At 51.7% G+C, this 20,233-nt stretch overlaps 1 protein-coding gene across 16 annotated transcripts; it reads right to left on the bottom strand.

Moving 5' to 3' along the window:
- Positions 1–1,853: 1,853 nt before the first annotated feature.
- On the bottom strand, positions 1,854–19,978 carry Epn1 (Epsin 1). 16 transcript variants are annotated; one of them, XM_087587215.1, is made up of 12 exons: positions 19,727–19,978; positions 18,127–18,230; positions 16,422–16,751; positions 10,583–10,832; positions 7,648–7,772; positions 7,253–7,327; positions 6,608–6,691; positions 4,790–5,093; positions 4,314–4,424; positions 4,097–4,183; positions 2,633–2,890; positions 1,854–2,465 (listed from the first exon to the last, which is right to left on the bottom strand). In XM_087587215.1, exons 3-12 carry the CDS (start codon positions 16,647–16,649, stop codon positions 2,257–2,259), a joined length of 1,731 nt encoding a protein of 576 aa, XP_087443341.1. In that variant the 5' UTR covers positions 16,650–16,751; positions 18,127–18,230; positions 19,727–19,978; the 3' UTR covers positions 1,854–2,256. The 16 variants fall into 16 exon arrangements, with proteins under 16 accessions (XP_087443341.1, XP_087443476.1, XP_087443361.1 ...); XM_087587350.1 differs by having other exon boundaries at positions 4,097–4,180; positions 19,566–19,978; XM_087587235.1 differs by having other exon boundaries at positions 19,566–19,978.
- Positions 19,979–20,233: the final 255 nt, after the last annotated feature.

Below are 20,233 nucleotides of genomic sequence, written 5' to 3' on the forward strand. Positions count from 1 at the left end.
TCCAGCCCCTGAACATGCTGCCTAGGTGTCACTGCGAGGGGAGCTGTTGTTCGAGCTGACTCATCTTGTCACAGGGATCACTACACACCCAGGAACTGAGCCTCAGTGGGCTTCCTTTAATGGCAGCACCTGCTAAAACTGCTGGCTGGAATATTCTGGAATAAGATATGAGACACAATCTCTTTGGTGTTGCTTTGTATTTCAGACCGTAAAGAAGATGCCAAGGGCACATGCAAAGGTTGTGCTGTGGCTTCCAGGCCATGCTGCTCTGGGTTTTCTTAGTGTTTTGAAGCGGCAGACAGAGTATCAAACCTCCCTCACCACCAGGCCAGGCAGTAAACAGATTTAAAACTGTGCTCCTCCTGGGATGGGTTAACCAAAACCGGTGTAAAGTTCAGAGGTTAAAAAAATAAAATAGGGCTGGAGAGATGGCTCAGCGGTTAAGAGCACTGTCTGCTCTTCCAGAGGCCCTGAGTTCAATTCCCAGCAACCACATGGTGGCTCACAACCATCTGTAAGGGGATCTGATGCCCTCTTCTGGTGTGTCTGAAGACAGTGACAGTGTACTCACATATATACAATAAATAAATAAAGATCTTTTAAAAAAAATAAAATAAAATAAAATTCCACCAAACACACTTCCTTCTGAGCACATGGTTGGACCCGAGTGGTCAACCCAACCATGAAGTCATTCACTCAACCCCCAAAATAAAGGATCCTCCTGCCTCACCACCCAACTCAACTGTCCTAGGAACTCCTTTCCCTGAAGCAGGGGACTAGAGCAGAGGGGCTTCGGGAAGCTCCAGCACAGACGGTTGGGAACTCCTACCAACACGCCCAGGGTACTCCTGGCCAGACTGCTCAGCCTATCAAACTAACCTGACCCTGACTGGGCACCAATGCCCCTGGACCCAACCTCCTTGACTGTGGGGTGGCAGCCACTTTCCCCATCCACTTCAACCTTCCCACCGCCCCTGGCCTACAGGAGGAAACAGATGGGGAATAGTGGCCACTCCACAGCAAGTAATGGTCCCCAACCAAATGTAACTCATCTCATGACATCTTTGCTCTACGGCCTCTATGGGGTGCCGCCCCTAGAGTCATCTCTAAAACCCTCACATGTCCTTGACCAGTCTCCCAGGCACATTCTGCCTACTTTTGGGGAGGGGGGGTCTCTTTAACTGGCCTGGGTGCTGCTAGGGGGCTCAACATGGTAACAAGGGTAATGGTGATATGGCCGTCTGTGTCATCATGAGCCTCCACAAGAGAAGTGAGAGTTAAGTATTACATCCGTACCGGTCTGACTCCCACCCGGTTTTCAACCAATGCAATTGTTGCCCAAAAAAAACTGAAGCTAGCAGTCAGGATCTGACCTGGGGAGTAACAGAAGACCCCCACCTAGAAGGAAAACCTAAGACGCACAGCAATGATGGCCAACGCCCACCTGTATATGCAGGCTGACAGAAGCTCCTACCCACGCAGGCCACCCGAGGAGTCAGACATAGTTATCCCGTGATAAAAACATAGCAATGGCCAGAGATGCCCTCTGGTGGCCTGCGGGGTTTAGACAGCAGAGGCTAACAAGGCTTCCAAAGCATGCTGGGATGAATCAGTGATGCCTGTGCAGGACTCAGTGGTGCCAGGACTCAGGGCAACCACGTGGCCACAGCCTAGGTCCTTCCCATCCTCACCCAGCTCGGCCCAGCTCCAGGAACTGAATCAGGGAATTCAATGCTTCAGAAAGATTTGTTCCCAATTGATGTCAAAAGTGACTCCAACCAAACCGAGTCTTCCCTGGAAGAGGGGCTTCTCAGGGACACGTGAACAGTGGACGGGAATTTGGGGGAGCCACATCCATGAGAATTGCCATTTATTCCCGAAGTTGCCAAAATCATCACCAAGGATTCACCAGGGGTGCCAAGGGAACGAGGAGGCTCAAACACTGATTGGGGGTTGTCAGTTTAGAGGGAGATGGGATGGGTGGGGGAACCCCAGCTGTCCCTCCCCCATCTAATGCCACAGAAAAGGGTCCTCCTCTGGCCGGCTCCCCTCCCCATCCCCATGTCCAGTTTTTCTCAAGGGGAGGTGGGTTGGGGACTTGGGAAGAGGTTGTAGTGTGAGTGGGCCCCAGGAGAGGGAAGGGCACTGGGGGTGGGGGAGGCCCCCCCCCCCATTTCACATGCACTCACAACACTGATCTCCCAGGGAGCAGAAATTGGGGAAGCCAGCTGAACCAGGCCTCCCTCCTACCCTGGATTATAGGAGGAAGGGGTTAGTGTTGGGGGCTGGGGGACCCGGGGGCATCATGGGGGGCAGGCCAGGGCCTCCACCAAGAGGAGAGATGTAGGTGGGTGGCGCTCCAGGAACTGGGGGCACAGGACTGAGACGGAGCTGGTTCAGGGTGAGCGTTGCAGGGGGTGCTGGCTGGAAAGGATTGGTGACGGAGGGGCCGGTGGCCGGAGCTCCTGCAAAGAGAAAAAAGCTGTCAGCAAGTGCTTGTCTGCCCAGTGTCCATGCCATGGATACACACCCAGATGGAGATGGAGAGAAACATGCCTGCTCCCTGAGACGTCTACTCTGTAGGGACCACAAAAGAAACCAAAGACACAAGAGTCCCATATTCCGCACTCACCACTTGGAAGGAATGGGTTGGAAGCCTTGGCTCCTGGCGGTGTAGGGCCTGGTCGGCTCACCAGTGAGTCCAAGTCCACAAGGGCTGCATTAGGGCCTAGGAATGACTCCGGAGTCTTCCGTGTTGGCGGGGTAGGAGTTGGGGTTGCCGCAGGAGGGGGACTCCCCACAGACTCAGCCAGAGATCCCCCAACCCCACTCATGTCGAATGCCCCGGGGCTGCGAGCAGGAACCTCCCCTGCGAGCAACTCCAATTCCCCTGGAAAAGGCGAGGACAGTGCTCAGATGGACTAGCAGGCCCACCTGAGTTAGGGGGAGTGGGAAAGGCAGGGTGAGGTCTCAGGAAGGGGCAGGCTGAGCTGAGCCTGGACTAAAAACTGTAAGGATCTTACTGTGGTAAAGAAGTACAGAGAGAATGATAGAATCAAGGTGTCAGGATAACCCACAGTGACGGTTCCAGGAAGAGCAGTCTCTGAGGGCAGGACAGGACTGCCTATAGGACACCTCCAGTCTCAGAAGAGCACTTCCCCCAAAAGAATACTCCAGCTGCATATGGAGTTTTATAGCGCAGAAACCAGGCAAACACCCATAACCCTGGGATAGTTCATGACACCCAAGGGCTGGAGGACAAACTTTTTCCCTCTAGGAATTAACCAATGGAAACACATCTCTACACCACAACCAGCACATCATTGGAAGCCTGCTCATTGAATCAGGAAAATAAAGCAAAGCCCAGGGGTACAAACATATAACCCCAACATTTGGGACATAGATAAAGAGTATCACACATTCATTCAAGGCCAGCCTGAGCTACAGAACATAGCAAGATCCTGCCCCCAAAACAAAAAACAAAAAACATGGGAAAAGCTGGGGCGGTAGCTCAATGGTAAGGAACAGCTAGGGTTCAGTCCCAGTATAACAAGAGAACATATGGCGGAGTATGGGGGATGCACCTCTACTTCCAGACACAGAACCAAGGCAGAAGGATGACAAGCTGAATGACAGCCTGGACAACTAGCAATATCCCATCTCAAAAGAAGAAGTGACCAGAGGTAAGCAGGCCTGTGTGTGGCTATGGGTAAGGCACTAACAAGGAGACGTAGGCCCCCACTTGGAGCATTTGCAGTCAAGATGCACAGACCTACAGTCTACAGTCAAGGCAGGGCCTCAGAGACACAGTTAAACAGAAGACAGCCCACAGCACCCACCCCAAGAGGGTGCCCAAATTTCTCCAATTCCTATCCCCATTCAATAAATGATCCAGAAGCAGAAAGAGGTCAGACAGGAGCATGTGGATAGGATGTCCATAGTTACACATCTCCCCGTGAAGAAGGGTGGCTGATCTGACTCACTCTATCGTGTATATTCTACACCCTCAAGTACAGCAGGCACCACCTGGAACAAGGCAGAGACAAGAGCAACCGGGGTAGGGGTTCCCGGGGGGTCAGGAGGAGGGGTGACTCACCTGTGCTGCTCCCAGAGGTTGGCAGGGCAGTGCGGAGTCGGTCGAAGTCTGAGAACTCATCGGGCTCAGTGTCAAAGCCCCCAACTGCTGTGGAGGCCAGGATGTTGAGCTCAGCAGCTGCCTAGGGACTCTGTCTCAACCTCCTCCACCCTCAGGACCCAGATAAACTCAACATGCATATCGGGACTGCCACCCCCCAGCACAGGGCTGCCCGTACCTGCAGTGCCATTGCTGCTGGGCTTTGCAGGTGAACCTCCCCAAGGGTCTGAGAAAGCTGGGGCAGGTGCCCAGGGGTCAGAAGATGGGGGTCCACTGACAGGGGCCCCACCTAGATGAGAAAAGAGATATATGAATTAGTAGCCCCTCCTGCTTGGATAGCTGCTACCTCTCAACCTGTGGTGGCCCAAAACCACCCAAACGACTAGCTCCACTTTGAGCTCCTTCTACCTACAAACATGTTAGCATTACTTAGCCAGTCAAGGGGCAGGCTGGGCCCACCCATACCTGCTCTCAAAAGCATTCTCAAATTCCCGCCACTTACCCCTCTACAGCCTTCCTTACTCAGCTTCACATAGCCAGATGCCCAAGGCCCCTCCCTCTGCCTTGGCCATCTCACGACCCCCTACTCTGCCCAAGGCCTTCAAGAGATGGCTAGGCCCCCGGGGCTTCAAAGCAGCATATGGTGGTGCTCACCATCAGCGCTTCCCCACGGGTCAGATGTGGGCCCCTCTCCAGCTGCAGGAGCTGGGGTCCCACCCCAAGGGTCAACAGAGGGCCCTGTAGGGGCTGCAGGCCTCCAAGGATCCCCGGAGGCTGGCGTGGGGGCTGCACCACCCCAAGGATCAGCAGCTGGAGGGACAGCAGGTGCCCCCCAAGGGTCTGAGGCAGCAGCAGCCACAGGGACAGCAGTAGGCACAGATGCCGGGCCCCCCCAAGGGTCTGAGGCCTGTGGAGGGGCTGGGGTTGTGAAGACGTCAGCAAGATCCATAAGAGATGACTGTAGGGAAGAGAAGAGAAGGGATATGAGGCGAGAACTAGAGACAGTCAGGACGCCACCCACCTCTCATCAACCCCACTCTGCCTACCTCTATCCTATTCAGCCACTCCCCACCTAGGTCTTCCTCCAGAAGGCCCCGATTTACCTACTCATTTTCTGGCCCTTGTCTATTCCCTGTACAACAACCCCTGGGTTCTCTGAGTGAAGACAGAGGTAAAGCTCTCCTCCCTGCAACCAGCAAAACTGTAAGGCCTTCCCTCACCCACTATGTGCTTTGGCTGGATTTTTTAGTTGATCTAGCCCAACCCTCACCACAGCAAGCCCTTCCCTGAGCTCCCACGGGTTACTCCAATCACCTCCCAATGCTACATCACTGCCCTGCAGTGTCCATGCAGTGCTGCCTGCCTATGGCTGCAGATCCATATGCAGACACTTAAGCAATGCCCTGGTGTTCTGAGGGCAGGCACATAAAAGCAGCAAACCAAAGCTCTCACGTGACAGTGGAGATAACCTATAGAGGTGCACATGAGCACTCGTGTGCGCACGCACACACGCACACCCATGCACACCCAGCCACTGATACCCATGAGGCAAACATTCTGAGAGACAGAACAACCAGGTCTTCCCTAAGTGGCCACACTTAGAGTGTAAAGGCCAGGGGCAGAAACAAATGAGTCTCCCACAGCCAGATGTAGGACCTCCCAGGCATAAGTCCAGCCTGAGCAGACACAGCTGCTTATTGAGAAAGCCACAGTGACAAGAAAGTCACATCGGGGCTGGGGCTGGAGGTGGTAGAATACTTGCCTAGGATGAGAAAGCCCTGGATCCAATCCAGCCATGAGTAAAATCATGCACGGTAGCACATGCACAAGAATCCCAACACCCAGGGGGCGGAGAAGAAAAAGTCCAAGGTCAGCCCAGTTACACAGAATTCAAAGGCCAGCCTGGGCTATATGAGAAAAAGAAAGATAGAAAGACGCCTGCTCCTTATGATCCCAATCTGGAAGCAGGCTAGGCTCAGGGTTTGCCAAGTTATGACGGCACTCAGTCAGAGCAACTACAATGATCCCACAACGCCACCGCCGCTGCTGCTACAGGCTCAGGCCCAGGTGCTCAGCCAGGGTCCTGACAGAAAGATCTGAAAGGCTGCCTGGCCTCAGCCTATCTGCACACTGAACCATGAGAAAGCAAGTGTGCACTGCATGCCCAAGAATCTAGCAGGGCCTACCAAGGTCAGCTGTGAGCACAAGAGTGACAGACCAACTATTCTCTGCCTTGGTCAGGGAAGACTCAGGCAAGGACCACCAACCCTTAGTGTCTAGCAGAGGCAGGGTCTGTGGAAGGCATCTGGCGAACAGCATGGGCAGATGAGCCCGAGTCCTGCTGCAGCTAGCCAGGCTGCTGCTAGGTTCTGGGCCCTGTGACTTAGCACTCAGTCTACATGGAAGCCCCTCTGACCACAGGTGGCATGGCAGGAGCGAGTGAGCCAGAGGACAGAACACACAGGCGCTCACCTCCTCCTTGCCCCCAGTCTCCCTCTTGCTCTCCTCTATTGCCATCTGCAGCCTCAGGTCATCCCCACGACGGATCCGCTCTTCCTATGGAGAGCAGAAGCAGCCAGACAGGTAGGGTCAGAACACGGGCCATGGGAGGGCAGCTGGCCCAGCCCAAAAGCCCCCATCCCAACCACCCTCTCTCCCACTCTGAAAACGAAAATAAAATAATTAAAATGGAATGTGGACAATGTATGGAATGGGGATGGGAATGTGACACCTGGGTCAAAGGTGGGGCAGGAGGCAGTGGACTGTGGTCTGGAGGGAAGGGGACTGACTGTGTGCAGGGTGCTATGAAAGGAATGGCTAAAGCTGGTTGTGAAAACAGCTTAGGAAGCTGGGAAGCAGTGGGACTGAGGAAGAGGAGGAGGCCCTTTCATCTTGGCCTACTGCTGAGGTGCTACTAGTGACACTTAGACTCCCAGACAGCTACAGCAGACCTATCCAATGTCCTGGCATCCACCCTGGCTAAAGACGCTGAACTGGAAGTGAGTAAAATACACCTGTACTCAGGGGAGGCAGTCAGGAAGGGGCAAGGAGTAAGGACCCACGGACCTGAGCAAGGTGTAAGGAAAGCCCTAGGAGGGGAGGGGAGGCCACTCTGACCTTATCGTGCTCCTCTCGGCTCAAACTAAGGGCCAGCTGGAGCTGGACGTCATCCTCGGGGCCGCAGGACGGGGGCTGGTGGAGAGAAAGTATGAGGGACAAGGCAGGGGAAGCCAGAGCCAGAGTAACAGGCAGAGAGGCCAAAAGGGGGCACAGGGCCAGGCTGGGCGGGATCAGGCAAGGAGACACTGGTCCTCCCAAATCTGTAAAGCTGGGCAGAGAAAGGAAGAAGCTGTGTGCCTGACTGTCAAAGCGCAGGTCGGCTTCCCAGGAGGGAAAAGCTAAGATGGAGGGAGCCGCAGACCAGAGAGAGACAGCAGGAGGCTGAGGCAGGAGAGGCATGAGGACAGGATGGCAGAACAGAGACCAGCCCTCTCCCCCACCGTGCCCCGTACCTGGTCAGCCTCCTCCTTGCTCATAGCCAGGGCCAGCTGGAGCTGCAACTCCTCCTCCCCGCTGCTCTGTGGCCATGCCTGCTCCGCCTCGGGAGGTGGTCCAGAGCCCACAGCTGCTGAGGAAGCTGGAAACAGGAAGACATTAAGACACAGGTGGACTAAAGACCAAAAGATGAGAACCCACAGCCAGAGGTGGGCTGCAGCCCAAATCCCAGCACGGCTCCCCTTCCCCCGAAAAAGGCCTCGGAGGGCCAAACTGCGAGAAAAAGTTATGGAGCCAGAGTCCAGGGAGGGGCAAAGGCCAGCCCCACCCTCAGAACTGCAAGCTACTGATAAGGGAAGACCAGGGTCTGAAGGAAAACCACAGGTTTGGGCCTCCAGAGGGACCCTCCCAGGTTTCCCAGGCTAGGAGATCTCCCAACAGAGCAGTCAAGGGCCCCTGTTTTTAGGCAGAATTGAAGCCCTGGCAGGGACAGCTGGAATTTAAGAGGGAGGCAATGTCTGTCCAGACTGTGGAGACCAACGAGGTGAGCATGAGCCTCTGGCATCAGCAGGGCGTGGAGACGGGGAAGGCCACATTAAGGTCAAGAGCCTGGCTCCAGGGCCAGCAGAAGGTGGGAGAGAGGCTGATGGTGTGCTCCCGAGGAGGCTCGAGACCAGTTCCTACAGTCTGCCTCTTCTCATCACCTCCTTCAGTCCTGGCACCATGCCCTGCTGTCTGCAGGCTCCATCCATAGTGGCTCCTGATCCCCTGACGGAGGCCAGGTCTCTAACCACTGCTCCAGCAGTGATCCAGAGAAGATCCACACTCTAAGAAGCTGTCTGCTCCTGCCCCCAAATCCCTTTTACCTAAGATGGATCCTGGAACATCCTCAGGAGACACAACCCACACCCCACTGGCAAACCTACACTGTGCAAACCTTAAGGCCCCACTTCAGACCTCATAAGGAAATGGGCAGCAACCAACAACACAAGAACTTCCACCCCAACCACCCAGCTTCACGCTCCCTGTGGCTTCCAACCCTTTGCAACCCTCCCCAACTCCTGTGGAAACCTTCCTCTCTCCAAGCACTTTGCTCTGAGACATGGGTCAGGCGAACATGGCCCATGGCCAAAACTGGTACTTTAAATGGTTGAGAAAGAAAATGAAAGAACATGTCAAGACATACAAAAATTGTAAAGAAATTCCAATTTAACCCAGGCAGTGATGGCACACACCTTTAATCCCAGCACTCAGGAGACAGAGGCAGGCAGATCTCTGAGTTTGAGTCCAGCCTGGTCTACAGAATGAGTTCCAGAACAGCCAAGGCTATACAAGAGAAACCCTGTTTCAAAAAAGGAAAAAACAAGCAGCAACAACAACAACAAAATCAATTCCAATTTCAGAGCCCATGACGGGAGCATGGGAAGCATGTGACCCATGCTTATCTGTGTGTGGAGCAGGTGATGTATGTGCCTCGGGCTCCTGGGTCAACAAAGCTCAAGGCACTCAAATATCTGGCCTCTCTGGAGCTTGGCCATGTCTAACAACTAAGAAACCCTCCTCAGAGAAACTAGGAAGATGGCCTACTGGTTTAACACACTTGCTGCCCAAGCATGAAAGCCAGAGTTAAGATCCCCAGGACACACCTAAATATGAGGTAGACTGAACAGTTAGTTCACTAGTAATTCCAGCCTAGGGAGACACAGACTGGCCAGAGCAAGCTGGCTCAAGGCTTGACTTGGTGAGCTCAGGATTTGACTAAGACCGTGCATCAAAAAGAACAATGTGTAAAGCAATCAACGCTGGGCCACCGTACACGTGGCTGCAAGTGCACAGCCATTTGTTCACACGCACACCGCATACACACATGTGCATGCATACCACACGCTTTCCACGAAGCCAACCAGGCCATGTTCCTTGCTACGGACATCCCTCCTCGGCCCAGCCCAATCCTGTATTAGAGCTTCCACTCTTCCCCTGGTGGGTCACTCCTGGACGCCCCCAGGTTCCTCCCCTCTACTATGTTCCCTGCTTTAAGCTCCACCTGAGCACTTCCCACAGTGTCCTCATATCTCTGACCCAAACTTGATGCATCAGACGGAAGGCCTCCCATTAGAACCAAGGTCACAGACTTTTGGTTCCATCTGCCCTGGAGGGTCCAATCCCGCTCACCCCCAGCACTGACTCGCCATCCCCACAACCACTTGCAAACTCAGTGCTCCCAACTGTCCTCCTATAATCTCCCTATCTAACACTCTTCCCACTCTCCCTGCCAAGCCAAGGTCCCTCTGCATGAAAAAATGAAACCCCTATATAATCCAGGAAGGACCCCCGCACCTGCCACTGAACATGCTACTAGACAGATCACACAGACTTAAGACATGAGACGCACTCTCTCTTTATGCCACTTTCATTTCTTTTTAAATGCTCATCAGCACCCACCAATCTTGAATTCACCATTTACAACATTCTATGACTTCAAAAAGTAGACTCACAGGCCGTCCTGTCAACCACGGTGCTGGCCTCCTCTGGGACTTTACACTACTATCTATCCTTTAGCTAGAGGGACAGTCTACAGAAGGCCAGACTAGCAGCTCTATCAGGAGCGAGCACACATGTCCCCATCAGGGGCTGACCTAAACCTGAACCTGGGGAGTTGCAAACCCCAAGCAATCTAACAAGATGTGGGCATACCTGCCTGGACACTCCAAAAACCAAGACAGGAGTCAGGGACTCTGCTGGCTGCCCTCGCTCGGGTCTGGAGATTCTTAGGCCCAAGGGAGGCATTCAGCAAAATTTTAGGCAAGCTAAATGAAATCTCTAGAGTCTAAGGCCATCCATCACACAAGGCAAGGGAGAAGAAGGGTGGATCAGCTGGAATGGGCCCACAGATAGAAACAGAGGACAGATCCTAGCTGTCTGGGACTTCCAGGAGTGGGAGAGAAACCTCACCCGTGGCAGTCTGTGCCAGTTTCTCCTTGGTCTTGAGCGCGTGGGCGCGCTCCTCCCGAAGCCGATCCTCATCACGCAGCAAAGCCACCAGCTGCTTGGCCTTCTCCCGCACATTCACACCCTGGTCCTTGCCATCACGGTCCACATATTGGAAGTCCTTCAGCGTCTGCACAGCATACATGTTCTCTTTGCACTGTTGTGATACACGCTCAGAGCCAGTCTTGATGAGGTACTCCATCAACGTCATGGCCTGCAAAGTGCAGGTACACCAGTCACTGACACTGAACTCCACTGGAAAAGAGGCTAGAGGCTGAGGAAGCATTTGGGCCCTGGGGCAGCTGCCCACATTCAAATCTCACAATCTACTGTCTGTCTACCCAGTAGAATGCGGAATGGACCTAAAAAGGAGAAAAGTGGGGACACAGGCTACCATGAGTCATACACTGTGCTTGGTGAGAGAGGCCAGGACAAAGGCCACACAATGTGTGCCCCCATGGATATGAGACATCTGGAAGAGACCAATTCAGATAAACAGAGGAGACCAGGGGTTGCCAGGGGATAAGTGTAAGTCAGAGACATCCAGTAGGGTCAAAGAAAAATTCATCTACCAGCCAGAGCTGTGACTACCAGCACCAAATTTACCAGATGCCAATGGACTGCTCACCCCAAAAACGCTGACTGCTGTGCATGCGCTCTAAGTAGTTCAGGAACAATTAACACAGAAGACAAGATGGCAACCACTAAAGTAGCCAATTGGGGCATCATGTAGGATCACAAAACACGTCCCACATCCCCAAGGCAAAATCTGTGCCAAATTAAAGTGCAGGAAGTCTTAAGCATGAAGAAATGGCTTGATGCTAAAGGAATGAGATGTTATAGGAGCCTGCTAGGCCCAGGTTCTCTCTGGAGGGATAAGCACCCAAGCCAAGCCAAGCCAAGCCAGCCACTACAACATCAGGAATGACAGATCAGAGCAAACACACTACAGCTCAAAGGCATCCTTTGGTATCTCTATTTTATAATATGCAAACAAATTCCATTTTCAGCAAGATGAAATTAAAGTACTTAAGAAAAAAAAAATAGTGACTATAGCCAGGGGCCAGAGAGATGGCTCAGTGGTTAAAAGTACTTGTTGCTCTTGCAGACAACGCCAGTTCCATTCCCAGCACTGACAAGGTGACTCACAACCAAATATAGTCTAGTCCCAGGGTCTAACACCCTCTTCTAACCTCTGTGGACACTAGGCACATAAGAAAGCAGTCCACACACATAGATACAGGCAAACAATTATACACATCGAAGTACAATTAAATAAATCTTAAACAAATGAAACAAATAACCAACCCAAGGAAAGCTCTAACTCAAGGTCTGTTTCCAGAGCAACATCCTGGTCATGGTCATGGTCCCTGTAAGACTCTGAAAAAGGCTTAGTCACTATCCAGGGAGAAAAGCACACCTCAGGTTTATGCAATGACTACAAAGACTCCATGGAGCTCCCCCAAAACTCAAACTTCCCAGGCACAGAATGGAATGAGAAGAAATGTGACAGAGGCAGCCAGGGGAGCTAAGCACTATCTACACAGCGAAATGTGCTATAAAACATTGCTATAGCCCATTGAAGTTCTGTAATGGGGAGGGCAGAGCAGGACAGAGAGAGTGACTTCCTATACAGATCCCTCTCCTCAAAACACAGTTCTTCAGCCTCAGCCTGAGAACTGGGATTCAGGGATATGCCACCACCCTCCTTTGGAAAGGTTTGCTGACAAGCATTTACATCTGATTAGTCCCCAGCTGGCCATGGCAGTGCTTACTCTCAGGAGAGAAATATTTCTATGCATGGTTACACCCCAAGAGGGAAAGGCAGAGAGGCAGGCCGGAGGCCCTTACGTTTTAGAATCCAGAATCTTCCAGATTGAAACAAGGAAGACACTGCACAGGGACACACCTGAGAATCCAATCAGAAGGGAATTTTGCCAACAGCCATGCAACCCAGGACAGAAGCATAGCATATAAATTACTTCGCCTTGGTGAACGTAGTACTTTGTGCCGGATGGTTATGAGACACTTTCATTCTTGTAGCTCTCTGGACTTTGGAACTGCCGCTAAGACTATGAAGCAGGAAACTGCTCAAATACCCAGGCACAGTGCCACGCACACGAAAACTGCTGTAAATGCACTGGGGCTAACCAACAATATAGTGTGTCAGACAGAGTATCCGTGACACAACTGCTACACGCAACAACACAAAGAAGCAGAGATCACTGCCCCAGGCAATGCAAGCAAAGCAAGAGACCCCAAAGAGCACACCACCGGTCCATACCTAAGGAGCTCTCCAAGAGACTTCACAGACATTCAGAGTGCCCTGGGGAAAGGGATGTCCTGAGGAAGCCTCTGAGAGGAGTCTTTAGAAGGGTGCACAATCCCACAACTCAGCAGGTTAGACACTTGTGCTTTAGCACTCCGACATCACAGTGAACACTTAACACACAGTTAGCATCTTCCTCTCTCTCTGGACAGATACACCTCCATTTTCACAAAGCATAGTCTCTGACCAACTACTCCAGAGTGGTGGCTTCAGGGGCCAGGCTGTGTTCCAATAAAACTTTACTTGCAAAGCAGGTAGTGTACAGCATTGATCCAGAGCCTGCTCTCAGCTGACTTCTAGTTAACATAAAATAAAGACTGGAATGAAACTGAGACTTGTATCCTCAAGAACACATGTCAGAGTGGTGGATTACAGGTGCCAGGCCCCTAAAGCACATATTCTCCACAGGTTGACTAGATCCACAGAGTACCACGAGGCAGGGATGCACAAGCAGGAGCCCCAGCACAGCATGAGAAACCAGAGTCAGAGCAAGCAGGACCCCCGACAAAGCCACATGGTTTTGCAGGCACTCAAAGTCATGCCCAACATCCCAGGAGCCCTGCCAAGGGGCCACACAATCAGAACTGAAAAGCAAAACTGCTCTATTGACTGTAGAATAGCTATAAAAAGGACATTTTGTCAGAACTCAGAAGACCGTGACTAGAAAGGGGATTTTGGTCCCTTAAAAACCAGCATTAAAAAAAAAAAAAAAAAAAAAAAAAAAAATCCCAAACCAGGCATGGTGGGGCACAAGTTTGAGGCCAACCTGATACATACAGCAAGTTCCAAGACAGCCAGTACTACATTTCAAAAAAAAAATTGTTAGCTATGTGTGAGCAGCCCGGCACCCTCTTTCAGGAAGTCTTTTCTGTCTGCTGGAAGCTATACAGGATCCTCCACCTTCCAGCCTCTGCAACTACTTGCCTGAGAGCTGCCTCAAGTCTGGACCTCCAGTAAGGCTGGAAGCAGAAAACAAACCTGGGAATCAAGACTACCACTCCCTCAGGAAGCAGCCTCAGAAGCCCATCCACATATCTGCACTCCCCTGCCATATACCAGCTCCAGCCACTAGAACAGCTTTCTCCAGAACTCCCCAGCCCTATCTAGGCCACCAACTGACTGTTCTAGGCTCCCGGCAGCACAATCTCATCCACTGAACAGGAGGGATCTGCATTCCAGGGCCACTCTAGACTGGTCTCCCCTTACATCCATCCCCATTCAAGTCCTGCAGCCCTACCCCTCCTCCTCACCCTCAGAGAAGGTTTGCTTAGCCCTGGACTGAGGTTGGGGACCCCTATGGAAGAGTTAGGAGAATTGAAGGAGATGAAGGGGATGGCAACCCCATAGGAAGACCAATACTGTCAACTGTTACTGGACCTCTGGGAGCTCCCAGGGACTAAGTCACCAACCAAAGAGTATACACGGGCTGATCTAAGGCTCCTAAGCACGTATGTAGCAGAGGACTGCCTTGTCTGGCCTCAGTGGGAGAGGATGCCCTTAGAGACTTGATGCCCCAGGGAGGGGGGATGCTGGAGGCACCCTCTCAGAGGTGAAGGGGAAGGAGGGGAAGGAGGGAAGTGAGGGACAGGGGAGAGACAATTATTTTGGATGTAAATAAGTAATTAAAAGAGCTTGCTTATGACACTGAACCCTTTCTCCAGTTCCCAGCAGATTAAATGCCACATGGCTTTTCCTTCTAAGTCCAGTAAGAAACTGAATCAATGATTACATGCAAGTCAGGACTACTCTTGGTGTGTTGTGATGGGCATGAAACAGTCCTCGGTTCTCTGCTTCAATGGGTAGATGCTGCTGTTTCCTCATCTTGAAGCAAAGGAAACAAGCCTACCTTGACAGGAAGTCTCTCAGATAGTTCAGGGCAGTGCAGACTTTAAACTGGGGGCCATGAGTACAGATGCCTCACAGTGTCCTGAGATATAGAGCAACCCCTACCCCCCTAACCCCCAAAGCAGAGAGTCGGGTACTAACACTCACCATCTGGGGCAGAGTCAGAAGACACCCATCCCACAGAAGGTGGTCCAGCAACCAGACTGACGCTCCACAATCAACACTGCAACTCAGCCAGCTGACCCCAGCCCTGCCCTTAGCTCCTTCCATAACATGAGAACCAAGTATGGGAGACACCAGCAGTACCCCCATTCCCCAGGAGTGTTGGTCAAACCTGAAACCAACTTGTTCAGTAATGCCCTGGATGCATTTCCAAATCTGGGTACTTGCCTGGGTCGTGTAAGCAACCAGACCACATTTACCAAACGTTCACGCCCTGTGTGCCCTCTGACCCAGCAACTCCTGCACCAGAGAAAAGCAAGCACATCAGGATATTAGCAGCAGCAGTTTTGCTTAAAAACCACTGCCACAACGCAGAAGTGTAGGCCTGTAACTCCAGCTGCTCGGGGGACTGAGGAAGCCCATAAATTCAAGGCCTACTTAGACCACACAACAAGTCAGAGACAAGCCATGACAATTCAGCAAAACTTTATCTCAAAACAGGTGAAAAATGCAATGCTGAGGATATAAATGATAAAGCAATGTCTGTGCATGTGAAGGCCCTAGATTTAAAACCCAAAATCCCTCTGTGCTCCACTCTGTCATCACCCTATACATGCGACACTTGCAGGCACTAGTCTGTTACCTGTCCCCAAGATTATGCCTTTCATAACAGGTCAACCAATATCAGCCAGTCTGACAGAACCTTACAGAGAAGGCACCTGAGAGTCTCCTGTGCTATAGCCAACACGCCCGCAGCCCAGGGCTCTCTGCGGATCGAAAGCGCACACCTCAAAGCAGGGCAAAGCTTTCAGAAGCTGAGAACTGACGCAACTCCCCCCCCCAAAAAAAAAAAGACCAACAACAGCAAACAAATCAAAAAGCACCTGAGAGAGCAGGAGCTCACACTCAGCTCCAGAGCTCAAAGCTAGCCCAGGCTCCAGAAGAACCTATCAAACAAACAAACTAACTAAATGAACAAATATATATGTCCGGGTACTGACACAATCCCAGAACTCAGAAGGTTCACTACAAATTCTAGGCCAGCCTGCACTACACAGAAAGACCAAATGAAAACAAAAAAGTTTAGGGAAAAAAAATCTGTCTGTACGGAATTATATACGTTCTTGTCATTAACTATTCCCTTAATGACACCGTATGACACTATGGTACACACCATTTGCATTGTACTAGGTACTGTAGGCAATCTAGAGATACTTGAAAGACACAGGAAGATGTCACCCGGCCATTCACAAAGACTGCACAATTTAACAGAAGATACTTGACCATCATCAGACTCTAAAACTAGGAACCAAAGTCCCAGGGATGTTAAATCTGTTGACCCAAGAGATTTAACATAAGAGAACAGTCTTCAACTGTTCCCCCACTTAAGAGGGTGATAGCTAGGCAAGGCACACCCTGCTGTGCACCTGTCCTACTGCCCCAAGGGACCACACCCCCGGTGCTGACCTTGTAGACGTGCCTCCAATTCTTGCCATGGTCGTTGAGCCGCTTCCAGATCATGCTCATAATCTCGGAGAAGGCCACAACATTGTAGGTGAGGTCAGCAATCTCTGACATGAGGGAGCTGGATGGGCCCCAGGGATCATTGCTTGTGGCCTCCCGGACCTTGATCTCTGCCTCTGAGTAGTTGTGGACGATATTCTTCATCTGACGCCGCAGCGATGATGTCGACATTGTGCCCAGTAGTGGTGTCAAGGGGCACCAGCCCCCCGGGGCATGGAGAGATGACGCGACTCACAAAGGGAGACCGCAATGGACACTGGTAGATCACCACATCTGAGGGGGTATGGGGGGGAGAGAAGCTTTGGACACACAAAGGAGATGTGGAGCCAACCAGCACCCAAACTGCCTTGGTCTCCCCTTCTGCAGGTTTCCCACCACCCTTGAGGGAAAGGGACAATGCTAAGTGGCTGAGAAGCTTCCCTCCCCTGTTAACCTCTATCTTAAAGTTAGCCCATCCTTCTTTCAGTTCCTCAAACAGGCCTAGCTTCTTCCTGCCTGGGGCCCCAGACCAGCTAAAGCAAAACATGTAGTGGTAGGTCAGACACCATCTTAACAGGACAAGCCTTATCCTTTAGACCTTAGACTTCTCTGGGACAAAATGAAGTGCTGTGTGTCTACCAAACAGGTTTCAATAGAGGCCAGCCAGCTCTCAGGGGGATACCCTGTCCTGTCCTGCTAACAAACTTTTCCTCCTTCCTCACCAGACTTGCCACACATCCCTAGGGTGCTACTTATACGAACTCAAATGCCTTTGTCACTGTTCCCAGAGATGCTCCTGTGAGTGGATTCTTGTGATTTTAGAGCTATTTGTCTTGATTTTGAAACTATGGTTTACCTAAGACCCACAGTGGTGGAAACAATACTGGTTTTCCCTGCACAGAAGCTGACTGGGAAAAACCACTCGAACAACAGTGCAGGAAGGAAATGGAGAAAGAAAGAAGCAAACAACCCTGGGACAGGAGTCATGGCAAAAGAGGCCAAAGATGGGACTTAAAAAATGGTAGGGAGACAGAGAAGACAGCCCAAGGTAGTGGGAGGCTGGGGGATGCCCAGGGACTAGTTGTCCTGAGGGTAGGGAGGGAAGCTCAAGGCTCAAGGGAGCAGAGAGATAAGAAATGTAGGAGTCCCCACTAATGGACACCAACTGTGCTATGCACGAGGCACATATTGTCTCATTTAACACTGAATGCAGACAATGGCCTCATGGAAGTTAAATAACTTGGCCAAGGTCACATCATAAATATCAAAGCAGACTCAACTATCAAACCTACTTTACCTCTATAAACTCCTATTTGGGGGCGGGGGGGGGGGGGGGGGGATCAGTGACACATCTCTCTACAAGGCCTTGACTATCCTGGAAGTTGAAGAGATAAATCCACGTGTCCCTCCCTCCCAAGTGCTGGGTTAAAGGTGTGTGCCATTAAATGCATGCTTTTAAATTAACCTAAATAAATTAACCTGTGCTGTGACCAGCTGACAGAAAGCATCAAGGGCAGAAATCTAGATAATATTAATAAGCACTTCCACAACCTTCTAGGCACCCATTAAGTCCTTTAAGCTATCAACTCAATTAATTCTTACAAATCCATGACTCAAAGTCACTTTACACAGGAGGTACTCCATTAGCACCTTGCCCAGGGACACACACCTCACAACTGGAGCAGCCTGGGTCCAGAGTAGACTCCGATCAACAGTCTATGCCTCTCCAACAAGCCATGGAGGGAGATTTACTGAGCCCTACCATGATCCAACCTGAAGGAAGACATAGGTGAATGGGAGAGGCTGCTCTTTACCTTGAACTCAGGCCAGAGAATGGAGTACCTGCTAACAGGTATAACTAGGCAAAGGGGAAAAGAAAGTAGCAGGGTCCCAAATCAGGTCTGAACAGACACCAGAAGACAAACAGATGTGACACACATGAAAGAGAGGGGTAAGAGGGAGGGAGAGAAGGAAAGAGGCACACAAAAACTCAGGCAAAAAAAAAAAAGCAATACAGAATCATGGGGAAGACAGCAAGGCAGGAGGACAGAAAGGCAGGGACCCTAAAACAAAACACACACACACACACACACACACACACACACACACACACATGCTCTGACCTGGGGGTGGGAGAGGCAGGAGATATAATTTAAAAGAACACAAAATTTACACTCAAATCCCGGCCACATAAGCAACCAGCAAAACAAACCTGTGACTCAGTTCACCTAACTGTGTAACAAAGGGAGGGGTGCTAGCCGGCAAGCTTGCTGATTAAATAAGATGGGTACATAAAAGACTTGGATCTGTGCCCCACAGATAGTAGGCGCTCAGTACCCCTGGCTGCTATAATTATCAGAAAAAGACATTTCCAAAGGGTGGCATATAAAGATGCACTATCCTAACACCAACTACCTACTCCAAGCATGTTCAAAAAACATACTAGATCTCACAAATGCTGCTGAAAATGAGTCAATTTTCCACATTTGATTAATTTAGAATTGCTTATTAAGCAGTGCAAACAATATAGCGAAATTCTCCCAAGGGGAACTCAAAAACCTGGTATCAAATACTAAGCGAAATAAAACCTCTAATAATAGTAATCACATGCTTAACTCCAGGCCAGACATTGTTAGGCACTTTACCAGCACCGACTCAATTAATGCGCAGAGACCCTGTGGTGCAGGAACTATGAATGCTTCCGTTTAGAAGGCTAGAAAACTGAAGTCTCAAGACCGAGGAAAGCAGCGGGGGCTCTGGATTCCACAGCCAGAGCTCCTACCAGAACACCAGAGACTCAAAAACCTGGGAGGCACATTCTAAACCAAAGCAATAGGTTCCTAGGAAGGAATTTAGTACCTGGGGACGATAGCAAGAACGGGAGAGAAATATGCACTAGAGGGAAACGAGTCTGGGGAAATGAAGACACAGAAACCCAGAAAAGACAAGAACTGCATCCTGACAGGAACACGGAGCGATCCAGGACACAAACACACAGCACTCGGACCTCCAAACCTTTTTGTACAAACACCGAAACACAGAGGCAGAGAAACACAAACAGGGCCACGCGAGACGGGGACACTGACAATCCCAAAAAAAGACACACACCGGCAGGCAACCCCGACCCGGGCACAGCGGTACAAAAGCAGCCACAAGCCATCAGCGGCTGGAACACCGGCTCCGAGTCTGGCTGGACCCGCGCGCGCCACTGCCCAGGTCGGAACACCGGACTTGCCGCGACGGAGGCCAGCATTGCGCCCCTCGCTCACCTCGGCCCGCTTACACCGGGCTCCCGGGGGTCATGACGGTCAGACCCCTGCCCCCGCTCGGCCTCGGTGTCGCCGGGCGCGCGCCGGGCTGCGGGATGCAGAAGTGCGCACGTGCGCACGCACAGACGCACGGAGGGCCGCACGGCGACGGCCCCGCCGCCCCGGCGCCCGGGAGGGGCGCGGAGAGCCGGGCGGGGGAGGGGAGCCTCCGAGTGGACGGGAAGCAACCGAAGGTGGCGGCGGACCGGAAGCGGAAATGACCCCGCGTGCCCCGCCCTCTGCACTTCGCCCGGCAGCCTCCACTTCCGCAACCAAACCCACCCCGGCATCATTTCCGGCGCACGGGACGCGTCCTTGTGCCCTTGCGTCACTTCCGCATCTACGCAGCAGTGGATATACTGAAACATCCAACCTACTACCTTGAAGCCTCTCCACCACAGATACCCTTGCAGGACCCTCAAGCCTGTCTCCCTCCCTAGGTGCCACCCTCCACACCCTCGGGCGAAA

This window comes from Rattus norvegicus, chromosome 1, assembly GCF_021556685.1.
Source record: "Rattus norvegicus strain SHRSP/BbbUtx chromosome 1, alternate assembly SHRSP_T2T, whole genome shotgun sequence".
NCBI lineage: Eukaryota > Metazoa > Chordata > Mammalia > Rodentia > Muridae > Rattus > Rattus norvegicus.